The 20,839-nt window shown below is 46.8% G+C and overlaps 1 protein-coding gene across 4 annotated transcripts in view; it reads left to right on the plus strand.

The window, feature by feature from the left end:
• LOC115131475 (trafficking protein particle complex subunit 9) overlaps positions 1–20,839 on the plus strand; it is a 316,964-nt gene that overhangs the window by 192,268 nt on the left and 103,857 nt on the right. For 2 of the 4 annotated variants that reach the window (XM_065020438.1, XM_029663227.2), the window contains exon 22: positions 18,826–18,884. The exons of the other annotated variants lie outside the window; for them this stretch is intronic. In XM_065020438.1, coding sequence (XP_064876510.1) covers positions 18,826–18,884 — 59 coding nt within the window. The remainder of the gene's footprint in view (positions 1–18,825; positions 18,885–20,839) is intronic. 4 annotated transcript variants of the gene reach the window in all.

Consider the following 20,839-nt stretch of genomic DNA (forward strand, 5'->3'; position numbering starts at 1 on the left):
ATATAGCCTGCAGTGTGTCTTCTGTCTTCAGGTGCTTTCAACAGCGTTCTAATAGCCGTATTTGGGTTAATGAGACTGTAATGGCTAAGTATGGATTCGTGCCGACGGGTCAACGCTGTCTTGTTGACCTAACCATGGTAGTTAGGTCCATTATTGACATCCCGCTCTGGGGTGTTTTACTGGGGGTCAATAACGACAGCCTCTGGAGCCGCCCTTTAAAGGGGGAGTACACCCAAATGTTCAAAATGACATTGGTTTCCTTACCCTGTAAGAAGTCTATTGACAAGGTGAACTAACCAAATCACGGAATGCTGTCTTAATTTGGCCATAGGCTGCTTACAGAGTAAAGAAACCAATTCATCATTTTGTGATTTGGGTGAACTATGCCTTTAAAATCCTCCTTTACTAGATAACCTAAACTTTCTAAATATGTCTATGGAGCTGCTCATGTCACTGGAGTTTAATATGAGACAAGAGATTAATGTTGACTTTGAACACTAAGTGGGGGCTCAATCAGTAGCTAGCTGTATCTCTCAACACACATTCCTTCTGCATTGATGAAGACATGTCGGACATTTGTTTACAGTGAGAGCTATTGTACGTCTTGACATGGGATTATTCCGACTCTGTCGCTTCCTCTCCCTTTCTTCCCCCTCTCCATCTCTGAACCTCTCTCTCTGCCTCCGTTCCTCTCCTCTCTTCCCCTCTCCATCTCTGAACCTCTCTCTCTGCCTCTGTTCCTCTCCTCTCTTCCCCCTCTCCATCTCTGAACCTCTCTCTCTGCCTCTGTTCCTCTCCTCTCTTCCCCTCTCCATCTCTGAACCTCTCTCTCTGCCTCTGTTCCTCTCCTCTCTTCCCCCTCTCCATCTCTGAACCTCTCTCTCTGCCTCCGTTCCTCTCCTCTCTTCCCCCTCTCCATCTCTGAACCTCTCTCTCTGCCTCCGTTCCTCTCCTCTCTTCCCCTCTCCATCTCTGAACCTCTCTCTCTGCCTCTGTTCATGAGGTACCCAATGCCTTCGGAGACTTTTAATTCAAAGTGTGCATGTGAGCCGGTTACAGGCAGGTCAGCAGTTCATTTTTAATCGCTGGTATTACATCCGCAGTGGAGACACAGAGCTCTGAATCCTGCCTGAGCTTCCATACATTAGAACAGGAAAACACTCCCAGTGACCTGAAGCCCTGGTTTCTATAATATATGAAGGTAAATGGTCCGTATTATATTTAATACAGTTTATTATCAACGTCTTTGATTTTTGTTTTGTTTCTATAATTGTCCATTTTTTTCTCTGTTTTTTGGGATATTGACAAAAACACTTAATTTGTTTAAATAGTGCTATTGTATATGTTTAAAGTTACCTTGGAAATCTTTATTTGCAGAAATACAACTCGAGCGCAGCTGTTCGTGTGTGTGTGTGCGCGCGGCTTCTCGTGTGTGTGCGCGGCTTCTCGTGTGTGTATGTGCGCGGCTGCTCGTGTGTGTGTGTGTGTGTGCGGCTGCTCGTGTGTGTGTGTGTGTGTGCGGCTGCTCGTGTGTGTGTGTGTGTGTGTGCGCGGCTGCTCGTGTGTGTGTGTGCGCGTGTGCGCGGCTGCCCATGTGTGTGTGTGTGGCTGCTCGTGGCTGCTGTGCGCGGCGCTGCTCGCGTGCGAGTTCATCGAAGAAGGAAAGAGGTCTGGTTCACTTCATCTTCTCCCATCTTCCAACGCTCAGCCTTCCAGATCTTTACCACTCGTTCCTATTCATTACAGCTGAAAGACAGATGAGAGGTGCAGGAGATATGAATGAAAATGGCCCCTCTGATGTTTGGAAGCCCTAGAAAGCTCAAACACCGACCTCTGTCAGCCTCTTCAACCAAAGCTCCTTTTGTCTCTCTCTCTCTTTGTGTATGAGCACCATGGGGAAAAGGGAGAATAGAGAGAGCAGGACTTGTCTATTGTAGTTTGGTTGTTTTGTCTTGATTTGAATGGGCAGCCACAATGTTATTCATGACTTTAATGAAATTCACAGCATGAGATCTCAAGGGATCATATCCCACAGTTAAAATGAAACACCTTTATGCAGACCTGAATAAAGGTAAATAAACCAATGTAGGGGGGACAGGTGACGTTCTTGTCGATGAAATACATGTTTCCAGTTTACAAGGTACACTTCCTAGTACCGGGTCGAACACCCCTTTGCCTCCATAACAGCCTGAAGTCTTCGGGGGCATGGACAAGTTGCTCAATTGGTATCAAGGGACCTAACATGTGCCAGGAAAACATTCTCCACACCATTACACCACCGCCACCAGCCTGTACCGTTGACACCAGGCAAAGATATGGCCATGGACTCATGCTGCTTACGCCAAATCCTGCCATCAGCCAGACGCAACGGGAACCGGGATTTTTCGGACCGGGCAATGTTTTTCCACTCCTCAAGTGTTGGTGATGGCGTGCCTGCTGGAGCCGCTTCTTCTTGTTTGTATCTGATAGGAGTGGAACCCGGTATGGTCGACTGCTGCTTGAGCCCATCCGTGACGAGGACCAACAAGTTGTGGGTTCTGAGATCCTGTTTGGACACACCACTGTGGTGTTTGTGGCCCTTCTCTTAGCTTGCACGACTCTTGCCATTCTCCTTCGACCTCTCTCATCAACGAGCTGTTTTCGTCCACAGGACTGCCGCTGAATGAGGCCCTCTCCCGCTCTCCTTTCGGAAAAGCTGACCACGACTCCATTTTGTTGCTCCCTGCCTACAAACAGAAACTAAAACAAGAAGCTCCCGCGCTGAGGTCTGTTCAACGATGGTCCGACCAATCTGATTCCACGCTCCAAGACTGCTTCCATCACGTGGACTGGGATATGTTTCGTATTGCGTCAGACAACAACATTGACGAATACGCTGATTCGGTGAGCGAGTTCATTAGAACGTGCGTTGAAGATGTCGTTCCCATAGCAACGATTAAAACATTCCCAAACCAGAAACCGTGGATTGATGGCAGCATTCGCGTGAAACTGAAAGCGTGAACCACTGCTTTTAATCAGGGCAAGGTGACCGGAAACATGAATTTTTTATTTTATTTTTTTATTTCACCTTTATTTAACCAGGTAGGCTAGTTGAGAACAAGTTCTCATTTGCAACTGCGACCTGGCCAAGATAAAGCATAGCAGTGTGAACAGACAACACAGAGTTACACATGGAGTAAACAATTAACAAGTCAATAACACAGTAGAAAAAAAGGGGAGTCTATATACAATGTGTGCAAAAGGCATGAGGTAGGCGAATAATTACAATATTGCAGATTAACACTGGAGTGATAAATGATCAGATGATCATGTACAGGTAGAGATATTGGTGTGCAAAAGAGCAGAAAAGTAAGTAAATAAAAACTGTGGGGATGAGGTAGGTGAAAATGGGTGGGCTATTTACCAATAGACTATGTACAGCTGCAGCGATCGGTTAGCTGCTCAGATAGCTGATGTTTGAAGTTGGTGAGGGAGATAAAAGTCTCCAACTTCAGCGATTTTTGCAATTCGTTCCAGTCACAGGCAGCAGAGTACTGGAACGAAAGGCGGCCGAATGAGGTGTTGGCTTTAGGGATGATCAGTGAGATACACCTGCTGGAGCGCGTGCTATGGATGGGTGTTGCCATCGTGACCAGTGAACTGAGATAAGGCGGAGCTTTACCTAGCATGGCCTTGTAGATGACCTGGAGCCAGTGGGTCTGGCGACGAATATGTAGCGAGGGCCAGCCGACTAGAGCATACAAGTCGCAGTGGTGGGTAGTATAAGGTGCTTTAGTGACAAAACGGATGGCACTGTGATAAACTGCATCCAGTTTGCTGAGTAGAGTGTTGGAAGCAATTTTGTAGATGACATCGCCGAAGTCGAGGATCGGTAGGATAGTCAGTTTTACTAGGGTAAGCTTGGCAGCGTGAGTGAAGGAGGCTTTGTTGCGGAATAGAAAGCCGACTCTTGATTTGATTTTCGATTGGAGATGTTTGATATGAGTCTGGAAGGAGAGTTTGCAGTCTAGCCAGACACCTAGGTACTTATAGGTGTCCACATATTCAAGGTCGGAGCCATCCAGGGTGGTGATGCTAGTCGGGCATGCGGGTGCAGGCAGCGATCGGTTGAAAAGCATGCATTTGGTTTTACTAGCGTTTAAGAGCAGTTGGAGGCCACGGAAGGAGTGTTGTATGGCATTGAAGCTCGTTTGGAGGTTAGAGGTTAGCACAGTGTCCAATGACGGGCCGAAAGTATATAGAATGGTGTCGTCTGCGTAGAGGTGGATCAGGGAATCGCCCGCAGCAAGAGCAACATCATTGATATATACAGAGAAAAGAGTCGGCCCGAGAATTGAACCCTGTGGCACCCCCATAGAGACTGCCACACTGAACTCTGTCTGCAAAGTAATTGGTGAACCAGGCAAGGCAGTCATCCGAAAAACCGAGGCTACTGAGTCTGCCGATAAGAATATGGTGATTGACAGATTCGAAAGCCTTGGCAAGGTCGATGAAGACGGCTGCACAGTACTGTCTTTTATCGATGGCGGTTATGATATCGTTTAGTACCTTGAGTGTGGCTGAGGTGCACCCGTGACCGGCTCGGAAACCAGATTGCACAGCGGAGAAGGTACGGTGGGATTCGAGATGGTCAGTGACCTGTTTGTTGACTTGGCTTTCGAAGACCTTAGATAGGCAGGGCAGAATGGATATAGGTCTGTAACAGTTTGGGTCCAGGGTGTCTCCCCCTTTGAAGAGGGGGATGACTGCGGCAGCTTTCCAATCCTTGGGGATCTCAGACGATATGAAAGAGAGGTTGAACAGGCTGGTAATAGGGGTTGCGACAATGGCGGCGGATAGTTTCAGAAATAGAGGGTCCAGATTGTCAAGCCCAGCTGATTTATACGGGTCCAGGTTTTGCAGCTCTTTCAGAACATCTGCTATCTGGATTTGGGTAAAGGAGAACCTGGAGAGGCTTGGGCGAGGAGCTGCGGGGGGGGGGTGGAGCTGTTGGCCGAGGTAGGAGTAGCCAGGCGGAAGGCATGGCCAGCCGTTGAGAAATGCTTGTTGAAGTTTTCGATAATCATGGATTTATCGGTGGTGACCGTGTTCCCTAGCCTCAGTGCAGTGGGCAGCTGGGAGGAGGTGCTCTTGTTCTCCATGGACTTCACCGTGTCCCAGAACTTTTTGGAGTTGGAGCTACAGGATGCAAACTTCTGCCTGAAGAAGCTGGCCTTAGCTTTCCTGACTGACTGCGTGTATTGGTTCCTGACTTCCCTGAACAGTTGCATATCGCGGGGACTATTTGATGCTATTGCAGTCCGCCACAGGATGTTTTTGTGCTGGTCGAGGGCAGTCAGGTCTGGAGTGAACCAAGGGCTGTATCTGTTCTTAGTTCTGCATTTTTTGAACGGAGCATGCTTATCTAAAATGGTGAGGAAGTTACTCTTAAAGAATGACCAGGCATCCTCGACTGACGGGATGAGGTCAATGTCCTTCCAGGCCAGGTCGATTAGAAAGGCCTGCTCACAGAAGTGTTTTAGGGAGCGTTTGACAGTGATGAGGGGTGGTCGTTTGACTGCGGCACCGTAGCGGATACAGGCAATGAGGCAGTGATCGCTGAGATCCTGGTTGAAGACAGCGGAGGTGTATTTGGAGGGCCAGTTGGTCAGGATGACGTCTATGAGGGCGCCCTTGCTTACAGAGTTAGGGTTGTACCTGGTGGGTTCCTTGATGATTTGTGTGAGATTGAGGGCATCTAGCTTAGATTGTAGGACTGCCGGGGTGTTAAGCATATTGCAGTTTAGGTCACCTAACAGAACAAACTCTGAAGCTAGATGGGGGGCAATCAATTCACAAATGGTGTCCAGGGCACAGCTGGGAGCTGAGGGGGGTCGGTAGCAGGCGGCAACAGTGAGAGACTTATTTCTGGAGAGAGTAATTTTCAGAATTAGTAGTTCGAACTGTTTGGGTATGGATCTGGAAATTATGACATTACTTTGCAGGCTATCTCTGCAGTAGACTGCAACTCCTCCCCCTTTGGCAGTTCTATCTTGACGGAAGATGTTATAGTTGGGTATGGAAATCTCTGAATTTTTGGTGGCCTTCCTGAGCCAGGATTCAGACACGGCAAGGACATCAGGGTTAGCAGAGTGTGCTAAAGCAGTGAGTAAAACAAACTTAGGGAGGAGGCTTCTGATGTTGACATGCATGAAACCAAGGCTTTTTCGATCACAGAAGTCAACAAATGAGGGTGCCTGGGGACATGCAGGGCCTGGGTTTACCTCCACATCACCCGCGGAACAGAGAAGGAGTAGTATGAGGGTGCGGCTAAAGGCTATCAAAACTGGTCGCCTAGAGCGTTGGGGACAGAGAATAAGAGGAGCAGGTTTCTGGGCATGGTAGAATATATTCAGGGCATAATGCGCAGACAGGGGTATGGTGGGGTGCGGGTACAGCGGAGGTAAGCCCAGGCACTGGGTGATGATGAGAGAGGTTGTATCTCTGGACATGCTGGTTGTAATGGGTGAGGTCACCGCATATGTGGGAGGTGGGACAAAGGAGGTATCAGGGGTATGAGGAGTGGGACTAGGGGCTCCATAGTGAACTAAAACAATGATAACTAACCTGAGCAACAGTATACAAGGCATATTGACATTTGAGAGAGACATACAGCGAGGCATACAGTAATCACAAGTGTAGAATTGGGAAAGCTAGCTAAAACAGTAGGTGAGACAACAGCTAATCAGCTAGCACAACAACAGCAGGTAAAATGGCGTTGACTAGGCAACGGGGCCGACAGATAAAACAAACAAGCAGAATGGAGTACCGTGATTAATGGACAGTCCAGCGTGCATCAGCTATGTAGCCAAGTGATCAGTGTCCAGGGGGCAGCGGTGGATGGGGCAGGGGAGCTGGACTGGCGAGTGTTATCCAGGTTAAAAAACTAACAATTACTAAATAGCTTGTAGCTGGTTAGCTTCTGGAGGTTCTTGAGTGTGTTCTAAAAATTTAAAATAATAGCGATTCCGTATCACATTGGGTGAGGCAGGTTTCCGGAAGGTATAAACAAATTTTAAAGAAAATCGGGAAGAGATAGAAAGTACATATGGGCCACTGAGTGTTTGGGACGCGGCGATGCAGACGGTTAGCAGGCCTGTGCTAACAAGCTAAGAGTTAGCAGGCCGGGGTAAACAAGGTAGTAGTTAGCGGACCTGGGCTAAACAAGCTAGCAGTTAGCAGGCCGAATTAGCAGGCAAGGAGATAGCGAGGGCTAGAGAAAATCAAATCAAATCAAATCAAATGTTATTTGTCACATACACATGGTTAGCAGATGTTAATGCGAGTGTAGCGAAATGCTTGTGCTTCTAGTTCCGACAATGCAGTGATAACCAACAAGTAATCTAACTAACAATTCCAAAACTACTGTCTTATACACAGTGTAAGGGGATAAGGAATATGTACATAAGGATATATGAATGAGTGATGGTACAGAGCAGCATACAGTAGGTATCGAGTACAGTATATACATATGAGATGAGTATATATACAAAGTAAACAAAGTGGCATAGTTAAAGTGGCTAGTGACATAAGAATGCAGTCGATGATCTAGAGTACAGTATATACATATGCATATGAGATGAATAATGTAGGGTAAGTAACATTATATAAGGTAGCATTGTTTAAAGTGGCTAGTGATATATTTACATCATTTCCCATTATTAAAGTGGCTGGAGTTGGGTCAGTGTCAATGACAGTGTGTTGGCAGCAGCCACTCAATGTTAGTGGTGGCTGTTTAACAGTCTGATGGCCTTGAGATAGAAGCTGTTTTTCAGTCTCTCGGTCCCAGCTTTGATGCACCTGTACTGACCTCGCCTTCTGGATGATAGCGGGGTGAACAGGCAGTGGTTCGGGTGGTTGATGTCCTTGATGATCTTTATGGCCTTCCTGTAACATCGGGTGGTGTAGGTGTCCTGGAGGGCAGGTAGTTTGCCCCCGGTGATGCGTTGTGCAGACCTCACTACCCTCTGGAGAGCCTTACGGTTGAGGGCGGAGCAGTTGCCGTACCAGGCGGTGATACAGCCCGCCAGGATGCTCTCGATTGTGCATCTGTAGAAGTTTGTGAGTGCTTTTGGTGACAAGCCGAATTTCTTCAGCCTCCTGAGGTTGAAGAGGCGCTGCTGCGCCTTCTTCACGACGCTGTCAGTGTGAGTGGACCAATTCAGTTTGTCTGTGATGTGTATGCCGAGGAACTTAAAACTTGCTACCCTCTCCACTACTGATCCATCGATGTGGATAGGGGGTGTTCCCTCTGCTGTTTCCTGAAGTCCACAATCATCTCCTTAGTTTTGTTGACGTTGAGTGTGAGGTTATTTTCCTGACACCACACTCCGAGGGCCCTCACCTCCTCCCTGTAGGCCGTCTCGTCGTTGTTGGTAATCAAGCCTACCACTGTTGTGTCGTCCGCAAACTTGATGATTGAGTTGGAGGCGTGCATGGCCACGCAGTCGTGGGTGAACAGGGAGTACAGGAGAGGGCTCAGAACGCACCCTTGTGGGGCCCCCGTGTTGAGGATCAGCGGGGAGGAGATGTTGTTGCCTACCCTCACCACCTGGGGGCGGCCCGTCAGGAAGTCCAGAACCCAGTTGCACAGGGCGGGGTCGAGACCCAGGGTCTCGAGCTTGATGACGAGCTTGGAGGGTACTATGGTGTTGAATGCCGAGCTGTAGTCGATGAACAGCATTCTCACATAGGTATTCCTCTTGTCCAGGTGGGTTAGGGCAGTGTGAAGCGCGAACCACTGCTTTTAATCAGGGCAAGGTGTCTGGTAATATGTCCGAATATAAACAATGCAGCTATTCCCTCCGCAAGGCAATCAAACAAGCTAAGCGTCAATATAGAGACAAAGTAGAATCGTAATTCAACGGCTCAGACACAAGAGGTATGTGGCAGGGTCTACAGTCAATCACGGATTACAAAAAGAAAACCAGCCCAGTCACGGACCAGGATGCCTTGCTCCCAGGCAGACTAAATAACCTTTTTGCCCGCTTTGAGGACAATACAGTGCCACTGACACGGCCCGCAACCAAAACATGCGGACTCTCCTTCACTGCAGCCAAGGTGAGTAAAACATTTAAACGTGTTAACCCTCGCAAGGCTGCAGGCCCAGACGGCATCCCCAGCCGCGCCCTCAGAGCATGCGCAGACCAGCTGGCTGGTGTGTTTACGGACATATTCAATCGATCCCTATCCCAGTCTGCTGTTCCCACATGCTTCAAGAGGGCCACCATTGTTCCTGTTCCCAAGAAAGCTAAGGTAACTGAGCTAAACGACTACCGCCCCGTAGCACTCACTTCCGTCATCATGAAGTGCTTTGAGAGGCTAGTCAAGGACCATATCACCTCCACCCTACCTGACACCCTAGACCCACTCTAATTTGCTTACCGCCCAAATAGGTCCACAGACGATGCAATCTCAACCACACTGCACACTGCCCTAACCCATCTGGACATCTCCATCCCGCTGATCCTCAACACTGGGGCCCCACAAGGGTGCGTTCTGTACTCCCTGTTCACCCACGACTGCGTGGCCACGCACGCCTCCAACTCAAAGTTTGCGGACGACACAACAGTGGTAGGCTTGATTACCAACAACAACGAGATGGCCTACAGGGAGGAGGTGAGGGCCTTCGGAGTGTGGTGTCAGGAAAATAACCTCACACTCAATGTCAACAAGACTAAGGAGATGATTGTGGACTTCAGGAAACAGCAGAGGGAACACCCCCCTATCCACATCGATGGAACAGCAGTGGAGAGGGTAGTAAGTTTTAAGTTCCTCGGCGTACACATCACAGACAAACTGAATTGGTCCACCCACACAGACAGCATCGTGAAGAAGGCGCAGCAGCGCCTCTTCAACCTCAGGAGGCTGAAGAAATTTGGCTTGTCACCAAAAGCACTCACAAACTTCTACAGATGCACAATCGAGAGCATCCTGTCGGGCTGTATCACCGCCTGGTACGGCAACTGCTCCGCCCACAACCGTAAGGCTCTCCAGAGGGTAGTGAGGTCTGCACAACGCATCATCGGGGGCAAACTACCTGCCCTCCAGGACACCTACACCACCCGATGTCACAGGAAGGCCATAAAGATCATCAAGGACAACAACCACCCGAGCCACTGCCTGTTCACCCCGCTATCATCCAGAAGGCGAGGTCAGTATAGGTGCATCAAAGCTGGGACCGAGAGACTGAAAAACAGCTTCTATCTCAAGGCCATCAGACTGTTAAACAGCCACCACTAACATTGAGTGGCTGCTGCCAACACACTGACTCAACTCCAGCCACTTTAATAATGGGAATTGATGTAAAATATATCACTAGCCACTTTAAACAATGCTACTTAATATAATGTTTACATACCCTACATTATTCATCTCATATGTCTACGTATATACTGTACTCTATATCATCTACTGCATCTTTATGTAATACATGTATCACTAGCCACTTTAAACTATGCCACTTTGTTTACACACTCATCTCATATGTATATACTGCACTCAATACCATCTACTGCATCTTGCCTATGCCGTTCTGTACCATCACTCATTCACATATCTTTATGTACATATTCTTTATCCCTTTACACTTGTGTGTATAAGGTAGTAGTTTTGGAATTGTTAGTTAGATTACTCGTTGGTTATTACTGCATTGTCGGAACTAGAAGCACAAGCATTTCGCTACACTCGCATTAACATCTGCTAACCATGTGTATGTGACAAATACAATTTGACTTGATTTGATTTATTGACTGGATGTGTTTTGTTTGTCACACCATTCTCTGTAAACCCTAGACACTGTCATGCATGAATAGCCCAGGAGGACACACATTTCTAACGTACTGGAATTAGCACAACTAACTCTCACAATCATACTATGCTCATTCGCTTAGGTCACTCATTTTGTCAATTCAAACGTTCAATCAAACAGTAACTGAATGCCTTGATTACTGTCTGCCTGCTTTATATAGCAAGCCACGTCCACGTGACTCACTGTCTGTAGGAGCGAACCATTTTTGTGAACTGGCCACTGAGTGTCAGACATCACGACCGCTTCCAAACAAACTACTACAAGAAACGTGTGCCCTAGGCCTAAAGAAGCCCTAATTCTAATGAATCTGGAGAAGAAGAGCCAACAGCAATTCTCCCTTAGTTGGTTGTTGAACTCCATACGGACTTCCTAGAGTGTGTGTGCGTGCGTGCTGTGCCGTGTGTTTGTGTGCAGGTGCTGTGTGTGAGTTGAGCCCCTGAAGTATCAGTTTAATCTGTAACTGACTGCCAGACAGAAAAGATCCCTGAGGGGCTTCTTTTTATATCTCTGTCTCTTCTGTGTGAACAAAAGCTCAGGGTGAACGTCCTTCACTGGAGTATCTCATGATAGTCTCCATAATATCCTTTAAGGTTTTTTGCTCCATTCATCCTGCAGACTGCTGCTATTTCCTGCATGGCCTGAAACCGCTGTCTGAATCACAGGTCTTTCCTGAGGTTTTGTTCTTTCAACGCTGTAGTGGTGGCCCATTGAGTTGCTCGGTCTGTTTACAGACATGGATGATGGAGAACTTTGAAACAACATCCCATAGCGCTGCCATCTGAAATTAATCTTTCCCCACTTACTGCCTGATGACGTTTACACTCAGGGCCCCCATTCCAGCATTGGGGAACATCCTGTTCCCCCCTCCTTCCTTATTTCCTGATATTCTACACATTTTGTCTTGGGGTGCAAAGAAAATATTGCAGTTTTAAAGCAGTAGAACAAAAGAAAACAAAAAGTCTATATACAGTGAGTGCAAATGAGGCTATAAGGGAGTTAAGGCAATAAATAGGCCATGGTGGCGAAGTAATTACAATATAGCAATTAAACACTGGAATGGTAGATGTGCAGAAGATGAATGTGCAAGTAGGGATACTGGGGTGTAAAGGAGCAAGTTAAATAAATAAATACTGTATGGGGATGAGGTAGGTAGATAGATGGGCTGTTTACAGATGGGCTATGTACAGGTGCAGTGATCTGTGAGCTGCTCTGACAGCTGGTGCTTAAAGCTAGTGAGGGAGATATGAGTCTCCAGCTTCAGAGATTTTTGCAGTTCGTTCCAATCATTGGCAGCAGGGAACTGGAAGGAAAGACGACCAAAGGAGGAATTGGCTTTGGGGGTCACCAGTGAGATATACCTGCTGGAGCACGTGCTACGAGTGGGTGCTGCTATGGTGACCAGTGAGCTGAGATAAGGCGGGGCTTTACCTAGCAGAGACTTGTAGATAACCTGTAGCCAGTAGGTTTGGCGACGAATATGAAGCGATGGCCAACCAACGAGAGTGTACAGGTCGCAATGGTGGGTAGTGTATGGGGCTTTGGTGACATAACGGATGGCACTGTGATAGACTGCATCCAGTTTGTTGAGTAGAGTGTTGAAGGCTATTTTATAGATGAAATTACTGAAGTCGAGGATCGGTAGGATGTGCTGTGCAGTGATGCTTCACTAAAGGATTGAACCTTTCTATTCCCATAGCTTCTACACATTGTAAATTAAAAATAACAATTTTTGCTCAAATAATTATTATATTATTGATTGATTGACTATGGCTTTTCAAATCACCCAGTATTGCTATCTGCAGTGTTAGTTCTAGGCAAATGTTGCAATTCTTCAGCCATTCCTGGACCTGTGACCAAAAATGAGCTACATATGGACAATACCAAAATACATGATCTAATGACTCTGCCTCCTCACAGAAGAATCTGCAGAGCTGGGAAGACTGTATCCCCCATATATATAACATCCTATTGGTTGCAATAATTTTGTATAGTAATTTAAATTGAAAAATGTGAAGATTTGAATCCGCCGTTGTTTTGCGTATCAATTCCTAAACCATGTGCCATTGAATGGCTACATCGAAAATCTTTTCCCAACTATTTTGGATTTATATGGCACATGGTTTAGGAATTGAATTCAGTTTTTTGGTCCTTAAATAGAATTGGTATATGTTTTTATTTATCGCACTTTTCTTTAACCATTTACAGTGGGGCAAAAAAGTATTTAGTCAGCCACAATTGTGCACGTTCTCCCACTTAAAAAGATGAGAGAGGCCTGTAATGTTCATCATAGGTACACTTCAACTATGACAGACAAAATGAGAAAAATCACATTGTAGGATTTAATGAATTTATTTGCAAATTATGGTAGAAAATAAGTATTTGGTCACCTACAAACAAGCAAGATTTCTGGCTCTCACAGACCTGTAACTTCTTCTTTAAGAGGCTCCTCTGTCCTCCACTCGTTACCTGTATTAATGGCACCTGTTTGAACTTGTTATCAGTATAAAAGACAGCTGTCCACAACCTCAAACAGTCACACTCCAAACTCCATTATGGCCAAGAGCTGTCAAAGGACACCAGAAACAAAATTGTAGACCTGCACCAGGCTGGGAAGACTGAATCTGCAATAGTTAAGCAGCTTGGTTTGAAGAAATCAACTGTGGGAGCAATTATTAGGAAATGGAAGACATACAAGACCACTGATAATCTCCCTCGATCTGGGGCTCCACGCAAGATCTCACCCCGTGGGGTCAAAATGATCACAAGAACGGTGAGCAAAAATCCCAGAACCACACGGGGGGACCTAGTGAATGACCTGCAGAGAGCTGGGACCAAAGTAACAAAGCCTACCATCAGTAACACACTACGCCGCCAGGGACTCAAATCCTGCAGTGCCAGACGTGTCCCCCTGCTTAATAAGCCAGTACATGTCCAGGCACGTCTGAAGTTTGCTAGAGAGCATTTGGATGATCCAGAAGAAGATTGGGAGAATGTCATATGGTCAGATGAAACCAAAATATAACTTTTTGGTAAAAACTCAACTCGTCGAATGCTGAGTTGCATCCAAAGAACACCATACCTACTGTGAAGCATGGTGGTGGAAACATCATGCTTTGGGGCTGTTTTTCTGCAAAGGAACCATTTGGGGCCATGTATCGTGAGAATGGGGCCATGTATCGTGAGATTTTGAGTGAAAACCTCCATGAGCAAGGGCATTGAAGATGAAACGTGGCTGGGTCTTTCAGCATGACAATGATCCCAAACACACCGCCCGGGCAATGAAGGAGTGGCTTCGTAAGAAGCATTTCAAGGTCCTGGAGTGGCCTAGCCAGTCTCCAGATCTCAACACCATAGAAAATCTTTGGAGGGAGTTGAAAGTCCGTGTTGCCCAGCAACAGCCCCAAAACATCACTGCTCTAGAGGAGATCTGCATTGAGGAATGGGCCAAAATACCAGCAACAGTGTGTGAAAACCTTGTGAAGACTTACAGAAAACGTTTGACCTCTGTCATTGCCAACAAAGGGTATATAACAAAGTATTGAGATAAACTTTTGTTATTGACCAAATACTTATTTTCCACCATAATTTTCAAATAGATTATTTAAAAATCCTAAAATGGGATTTTCTGGATTTTTTTTCTCATTTCGTCCGTCATAGCTGAAGTGTACCTATGATGGAAATTACAGGCCTCTCTCATCATTTTAAGTGGGAGAACTTGCACAATTGGTGGCTGACTAAATACTTTTTTGCCCCACTGTATTTTAAGAATCCTATTTCTTATTTTCCATAATTAGCTATTAATATTTGTAGTAATGTAGGCAATGTATGAATAGGATTTTACCTCTCACCAGTCTCGCCATTATCAAAATTACATTATTACAAGCAATTATTATATTAGCAAACAATTGTTGTGAATCACCCTCTATTGTCCCTAACATCTTTTACTCCTTCATAACAGTTGTGAGATACACACTACACTGTCTACACTATTATTCTACAATGTAGGAAATAGTAAACCTGAAGAAAAAGTCTTGAATGAGTAGGTGTGTCCATACTTTTGACTGGTACAGTATATTTATTTTAATGGATGGGGACCCTCATGCCGACCCCTCGGAGGGAGGGGCCCGCCCAACAGTTTGGGAACCACTGGTTTAAAAGACACTAGGCTAGTTTGCAAATGCAATATTATCAGCCTATGTTTTAGCCTTTTTTCTTTACAGACATGAACGTTTTGCCAGCATATATTCCACGCATGGGATGGTGGCCCGCATATGTTCTGTGTCATCCAGTAGCTTCTTCTGGCCGACACACCCCTCTCAGAGGTGTTTCCTCTGTGACAGAGATGAGACCTGATTGTTCTCCGAGGTTCACTTCCTACTAGGGAAGGTTCTCTTAACATCCAGGGTCGAAACACCTCAGTGATGCTGGGTGAATTTGCTGTGAGGATAATTTTAATTTTTTTTCCTAAACATGTTTAGTTTGGGTCCATCTAGGGACACACATTCATTATGGACATGTAATGGTATTTTTTATAGATGCTCCCCCCTCCCTAACTAGCTCCCTTAAGGACAAGGAATGGGTTAAGGAATGGGTTTAGTTATGGGAACATCTAGATCCCTGCTCACTCACCCATATTGCGAGAGAGCATCAAAATGTAAGTTGAGTATAGGTGCTGTAATAGCAAAACACATTAAAGGGACATTACCAAATGTTTCAACTTCATATTCCAACGTCTCCAGCACCACCCCAAATCAACATGGGAAAATGGGGCGTTTCTATGTTGTTATAGTAAAAAAAGAGAAAGGTAAGTGCTTCCAATGACATCATCAACCAATTAGTAGGCAATGCCTACTCACAATTGGTCAAAATGACACGATGCACACCGATGAGGTCATCGGAAGCACTTATCGACCACTATATTTTTACTAAAAAACATAGAAATGCACTATTTTCACATATGTTCATGCTGGGGTGGTGCTGGAGATGATGAAAATGAAGTTGAAAAATTGTGAAGTTTCCGTTTAAGAATCATATTATATTTTTGTTTTGGCTTCTGAACATTCTAAACAGTCTGTTAGTTTACCCTCAGGGCCAGGCAACATATATTTTTAACACTAATCCCATTCATTCACAGCCATAATCTCATATAGTTGAAACCATGACAGAGGTTTTATCATTAGATCCTCCAAGCCACTAGATAATTTACTAATGAAGCGAATAATTCACCAGATTTCAACATCGTACAGTATGTTCTCAGAGCTTTGTTTGTCTGCATTGAGAGAAACCCCGTGCTCTATACTGTCCCTCCCTGCAAACTCTGCATCGACTGAATTTAAATAGCATCTTGATCAATGCATTAGCAGATTCCTGCACTGAGGCATATCCATACTGTATATCCATACTGTAATTGTTCGTATAGATCTGTCTCTACAGCAGCCAATCCGATAGAAGTGTGTGTGTGTGTGTGTGTGTGTGTGTGTGTGTGTGTGTGTGTGTGTGTGTGTGTGTCAGAAAGATCAGGACCGTTATTGATGGAGGTGGAGTCGGTGCTGAGGCTGTTGCTGGTAACCGGGGGTTACGGGGAGTCAGCCACATGCAGTCTATAAATAGCGTGTTGCTCTCGCCTGCCTCCGCACAGCCCGCCTCCGCACAGCCCACCTCCACTCTCAGCACATGAGCTCAAGCATGTGAGCTAAAAATAGCACATTGGGCTCACAAACACTCAGTCACACCACACACACACACCACACACACACACATCTCTTCCTCTCAGTTCTCCCCAGTGCAATCACTGGCTGTTAGAGCTGCAGCAACAGCGCTTTGATAAAAACACTTCTCTTTTTTCACTGGTTCTATCTCTCTTTTTCCTCTCCCACTCCCACCCTCTTTCTCTCTCTCTAATGGATTCCTATGCAGGTTACGATGAACTATTCTACACTGCTGTTTGAATAATCAGAGGAAAATATAGACATGCTGTGTGTGTGGATAATTCTAATTTGTAACATTTGTAGGTCTAAACTGGGAGAAACAGCCGACATAATTGCATGATGAGATTATGATATACATCTGTCTGTGAGTGAAAAGGGGGATTGTAGTTGTCGGGTTCCTTTTTTCCACTCTCTTCTTCTTACCCACTCCCATGATGCAATGCTACACAGTGTGTGTGTGTGTGTGTGTGTGTGTGTGTGTGTGTGTTGTGTGTTGTGTGTGTGTGTGTGTGTGTGTGTGTGTGTGTGTGTGTGTGTGTGTGTGTGTGTGTGTGTGTGTGTGTGTGTGTGCGTGCGTGTGTCCCTCCCTGCATCGGCGTTTTTTCTCTTTCCATGTTGGAGCTCCAAGCCCGAGGTTTTCAGACGAACCGACACTTACTGCAATCAGATGATTCACAGCATCTCAGAGCAGCGCTGAAATGGACACAGTCTAATGTGGTTATCAAATCATGTGCTCTTAGTTGGTCCGAGGCGTCACACCGTTTAAACTCATCGAGGTCATTCCACAGAGATCTGTCTCCTATCAGGACCATGTTATAACACCCATAAAGTAGGCTGTTAGAGACGGTGGCCCCTTGTGTGTGTGTGTGTTTTAGAACCATGTTTGAATTGGAAATTCGTTTTTTGCATATCCCAACTCCCCCTGAGACACCGAACGGCGACTCTGGAGCAATTAGGGTTAAGTGCCTTGCCCATCTGCAGATTCTTCACCTTGTCGGCTCGGGGATCTGAACTGTGCTGATATTTATAGTATAGAAATATACACTGACTATACAAAACATCAGGAACAACTTCCTAATATTGAGTTGCACCACAATTGCCTGCAGAACAGACTCAATTCGTTGGGACATGGACTCTACAAGGTGTCAAAACCGTTACACAGGGATGCTGGCCCATGTTGACTCCAATGCTTCCAACAGTTGTGTCAAGTTAACTGGATATCCTTTCGATGGTGGACCATTCCCAGCAACATTGCAGATCTTGACACACTCAAACAGGTGTGCCTGGCACTACCACACCCCATTTAAAGGCACTTAAATATTTTCTCTTGCCCATTCATACTCTGAATGGCACACATACATTACATACAAACAGGTACACAATCCATGTCTCAAATGTCTCAATGCTTGAAAAATCCTTATTTAACCTGTCTCCTCCCCTTCATATACACTGATTGAAGTGGAATTTAACAAGTGACATCAACAAGGGATCATAGCTTTCACCTGGTCAGTCTATGTCATGAAAAGAGCAGCTCCTAATGTTTTGTACACTCAGTGTATAGTTATACCTACACACATAAACTAGTGTCGTGGAATTTCTTAACCAGGTGAGAGAGACTTTATCATTTCTTCAAACAATCATAATGATTTAATATCGATTAATTGGGGCGGCAGGGTAGCCTAGTGTTAGAGGGTTGGACTAGTAACCGGAAGGTTGCAAGTTCAAATCCCCGAGCTGACAAGGTACAAATCTGTCGTTCTGCCCCCGAACAGGCAGTTAACCCACTGTTCCTAGGCCGTCATTGAAAATAAGAATTTCTTCTTAACTGACTTGCCTTGTAAAATAAAGGTTAAAAAAAAATGCTAATAATAATAATTATTGCCATAATGAGCTGGTCGATCCCACACTCGTGAGTGTTAAAAAAAGAGGTCTTATATAGTAGACCTAAAAATGCTTAGTCATGGCTGGTTCCACCCCTCCCTTGGCTTAGTGTTTCAGAAGTCAAAGGAGATTAGAAGGTGATCATAGCCTGGTTTCTTCCTAGGTTTTGGCCTTTCTAGGGAGTTTTTCCTAGCCAACGTGCTTCAACACCTGCATTGCTTGCTGTTTGGGGTTTTAGGCTGGGTTTCTGTACAGCACTTTGAGATATCAGCTGATGTACGAAGGGCTATATAAATACATTTGATTTGATTTGATTAGAACAGGTCAGTTCTGTTTTTTTAAATAAATCTCTCACCCGTCACACCATGTCCTTGACGATACGCCCAGACCAGCTGCAGGGAGCTCAAGAGGGGAACCATCCCTTTACAGAAGCATGTCGTTAGTAGGTATGAATACCTCTCACTATGTGTTAAGCATATAACTGTTCATTATTCATATTCAACACTAGCTACCTGTGTCACAACATATTCCCTTTGGCATCGTTCCCTGGCCCAGTCACACCAAAACCATTGCTTTTAAAGTTCTCACATCTCCCCATATACAATTAGTGTTGCAGGGTGATGTTCACCTTGAATGGAGGCAGGAGGAAGCTTAAACCCTTTCAAATGTTAATTATCTTCCTGTATTGATAAAATATATGTTTCATGTGCTCTCTCTTTCCCAGGGGACATGCATGAACAGACCCTCGCTTGAACTTGCTCTGAACTGTTTCTCCTCTCCTCCGCCTCTTATCTTAGCAACTTCTCGTCCTGCTCCTCTCCTCTTCTCGCCTCTATTTTTCCTCTCCTCTACAATCATCACCTCCTCTTCTCTCCTCTATTCTGCCTCGAGGGGTGTAGGGTGGTGGTCTGAGGGTTGGATGGGGTGAAGGGAGGGTGATATGGTCTGAAGGTGGAGGGGGGTGAAGGGAGGGTGATATGGTCTGGAGGTGGAGGGAGTTGGAGGGGGGTGAAGGGAGGGTGACCTAGGATGGAGGTGAAAGAAGGGAGGGTGACCTAGGATGGAGGTGGAGGGAGGTGAAGGGGGGAAGGGAGGGTGACCTAGGATGGAGGTGGAGGAGGTAGGGGTGGGGAGGGTGACCTAGGATGGAGGTGGAGGGAGGAGGGGGTGAAGGGAGGGTGACCTAGGATGGAGGTGGAGGGGTGAAGGTGAGGATGGAGGTGAAGGGGGTGAAGGGTGACCTAGGATGGAGGTGGAGGGAGAGGAGGGGGGTGAAGGGAGGGTGACCTAGGATGGAGGTGGAGGGAGGTAGAGAAGGGAGGTGACCTAGGATGGAGGTGGAGGGAGGTAGGGGGTGAAGGGAGGGTGACCTAGGATGGAGGTGAAGGGAGGGGGGAGGTGGAGGGAGGTAGAGGGAGGTGAGGGAGGGTGACCTAGGATGGAGGTGGAGGGAGGTAGAGGGGGTGAAGGGAGGGTGACCTAGGATGGAGGTGGAGGGGGTAGAGGGGGATGTAGGTAGGGGGGTGAAGGGAGGGTGACCTAGGATGGAGGTGGAGGGAGGGTGACCTAGGATGGAAGGTAGAGGGGGTGAAGGGAGGGTGACCTAGGATGGAGGGAGGGGGTGAAGGGAGGTGAAGGGAGGGTGACCTAGGATGGAGGTGGAGGGAGGTAGAGGGGGTGAAGGGAGGGTGACCTAGGATGGAGGTAGAGGGGGTGAAGGAGGGGGTGAAGGGTGATCTAGGATGGGGAAGGGAGGGTGAACAAGGAGAGGTAGAGGGGGTGAAGGGGCGTGACCTAGGAGGGAGGTAGAGGGGGTGAAGGGAGGGAGGTAGAGGGGGTGAAGGAGGGTGATCTAGGGAGGTGGAGGGAGGTGAAGGGAGGGTGACCTAGGATGGAGGTAGGGGAGGTGAAGGGAGGGTGTTCTAGGATGGAGGTAGAGGGGGGTGAAGGGAGGGTGACCTAGGATGGAGGTGGAGGGAGGTAGGGGGGTGAAGGGAGGGTGATCTAGGATGGGTAGGGGGGTGGGGAGGAAGGGAGGTAGAGGGGGAGGTAGAGGGAGGGGGAGGGTGATCTAGGATGGAGGTAGAGGGGAGGGGGGGTAGAGGGGGTGAAGGGAGGGTGATCTAGGATGGAGGTGGAGGGAGGTAGGGGAGGGTGTTCTAGGATGGAGGTAGAGGGGGTGAAGGGAGGGTGACCTAGGATGGAGGTGGAGGGAGGTAGAGGGGGTGAAGGAGGGTGATCTAGGATGGAGGGTGAGAGGGGGTGAAGGGAGGGTGACCTAGGATGGAGGTGGAGGGAGGTGAGGGAGGGTGACGAGGTAGAGGGGGTGAAGGGAGGGTGAACTAGGATGGAGGTGGAGGGAGGTAGAGGGGGTGAAGGGAGGGATCTAGGATGGAGGTAG

This window comes from Oncorhynchus nerka, linkage group LG7 (genome assembly GCF_034236695.1).
Source record: "Oncorhynchus nerka isolate Pitt River linkage group LG7, Oner_Uvic_2.0, whole genome shotgun sequence".
Taxonomy (NCBI): Eukaryota; Metazoa; Chordata; class Actinopteri; order Salmoniformes; family Salmonidae; genus Oncorhynchus; species Oncorhynchus nerka.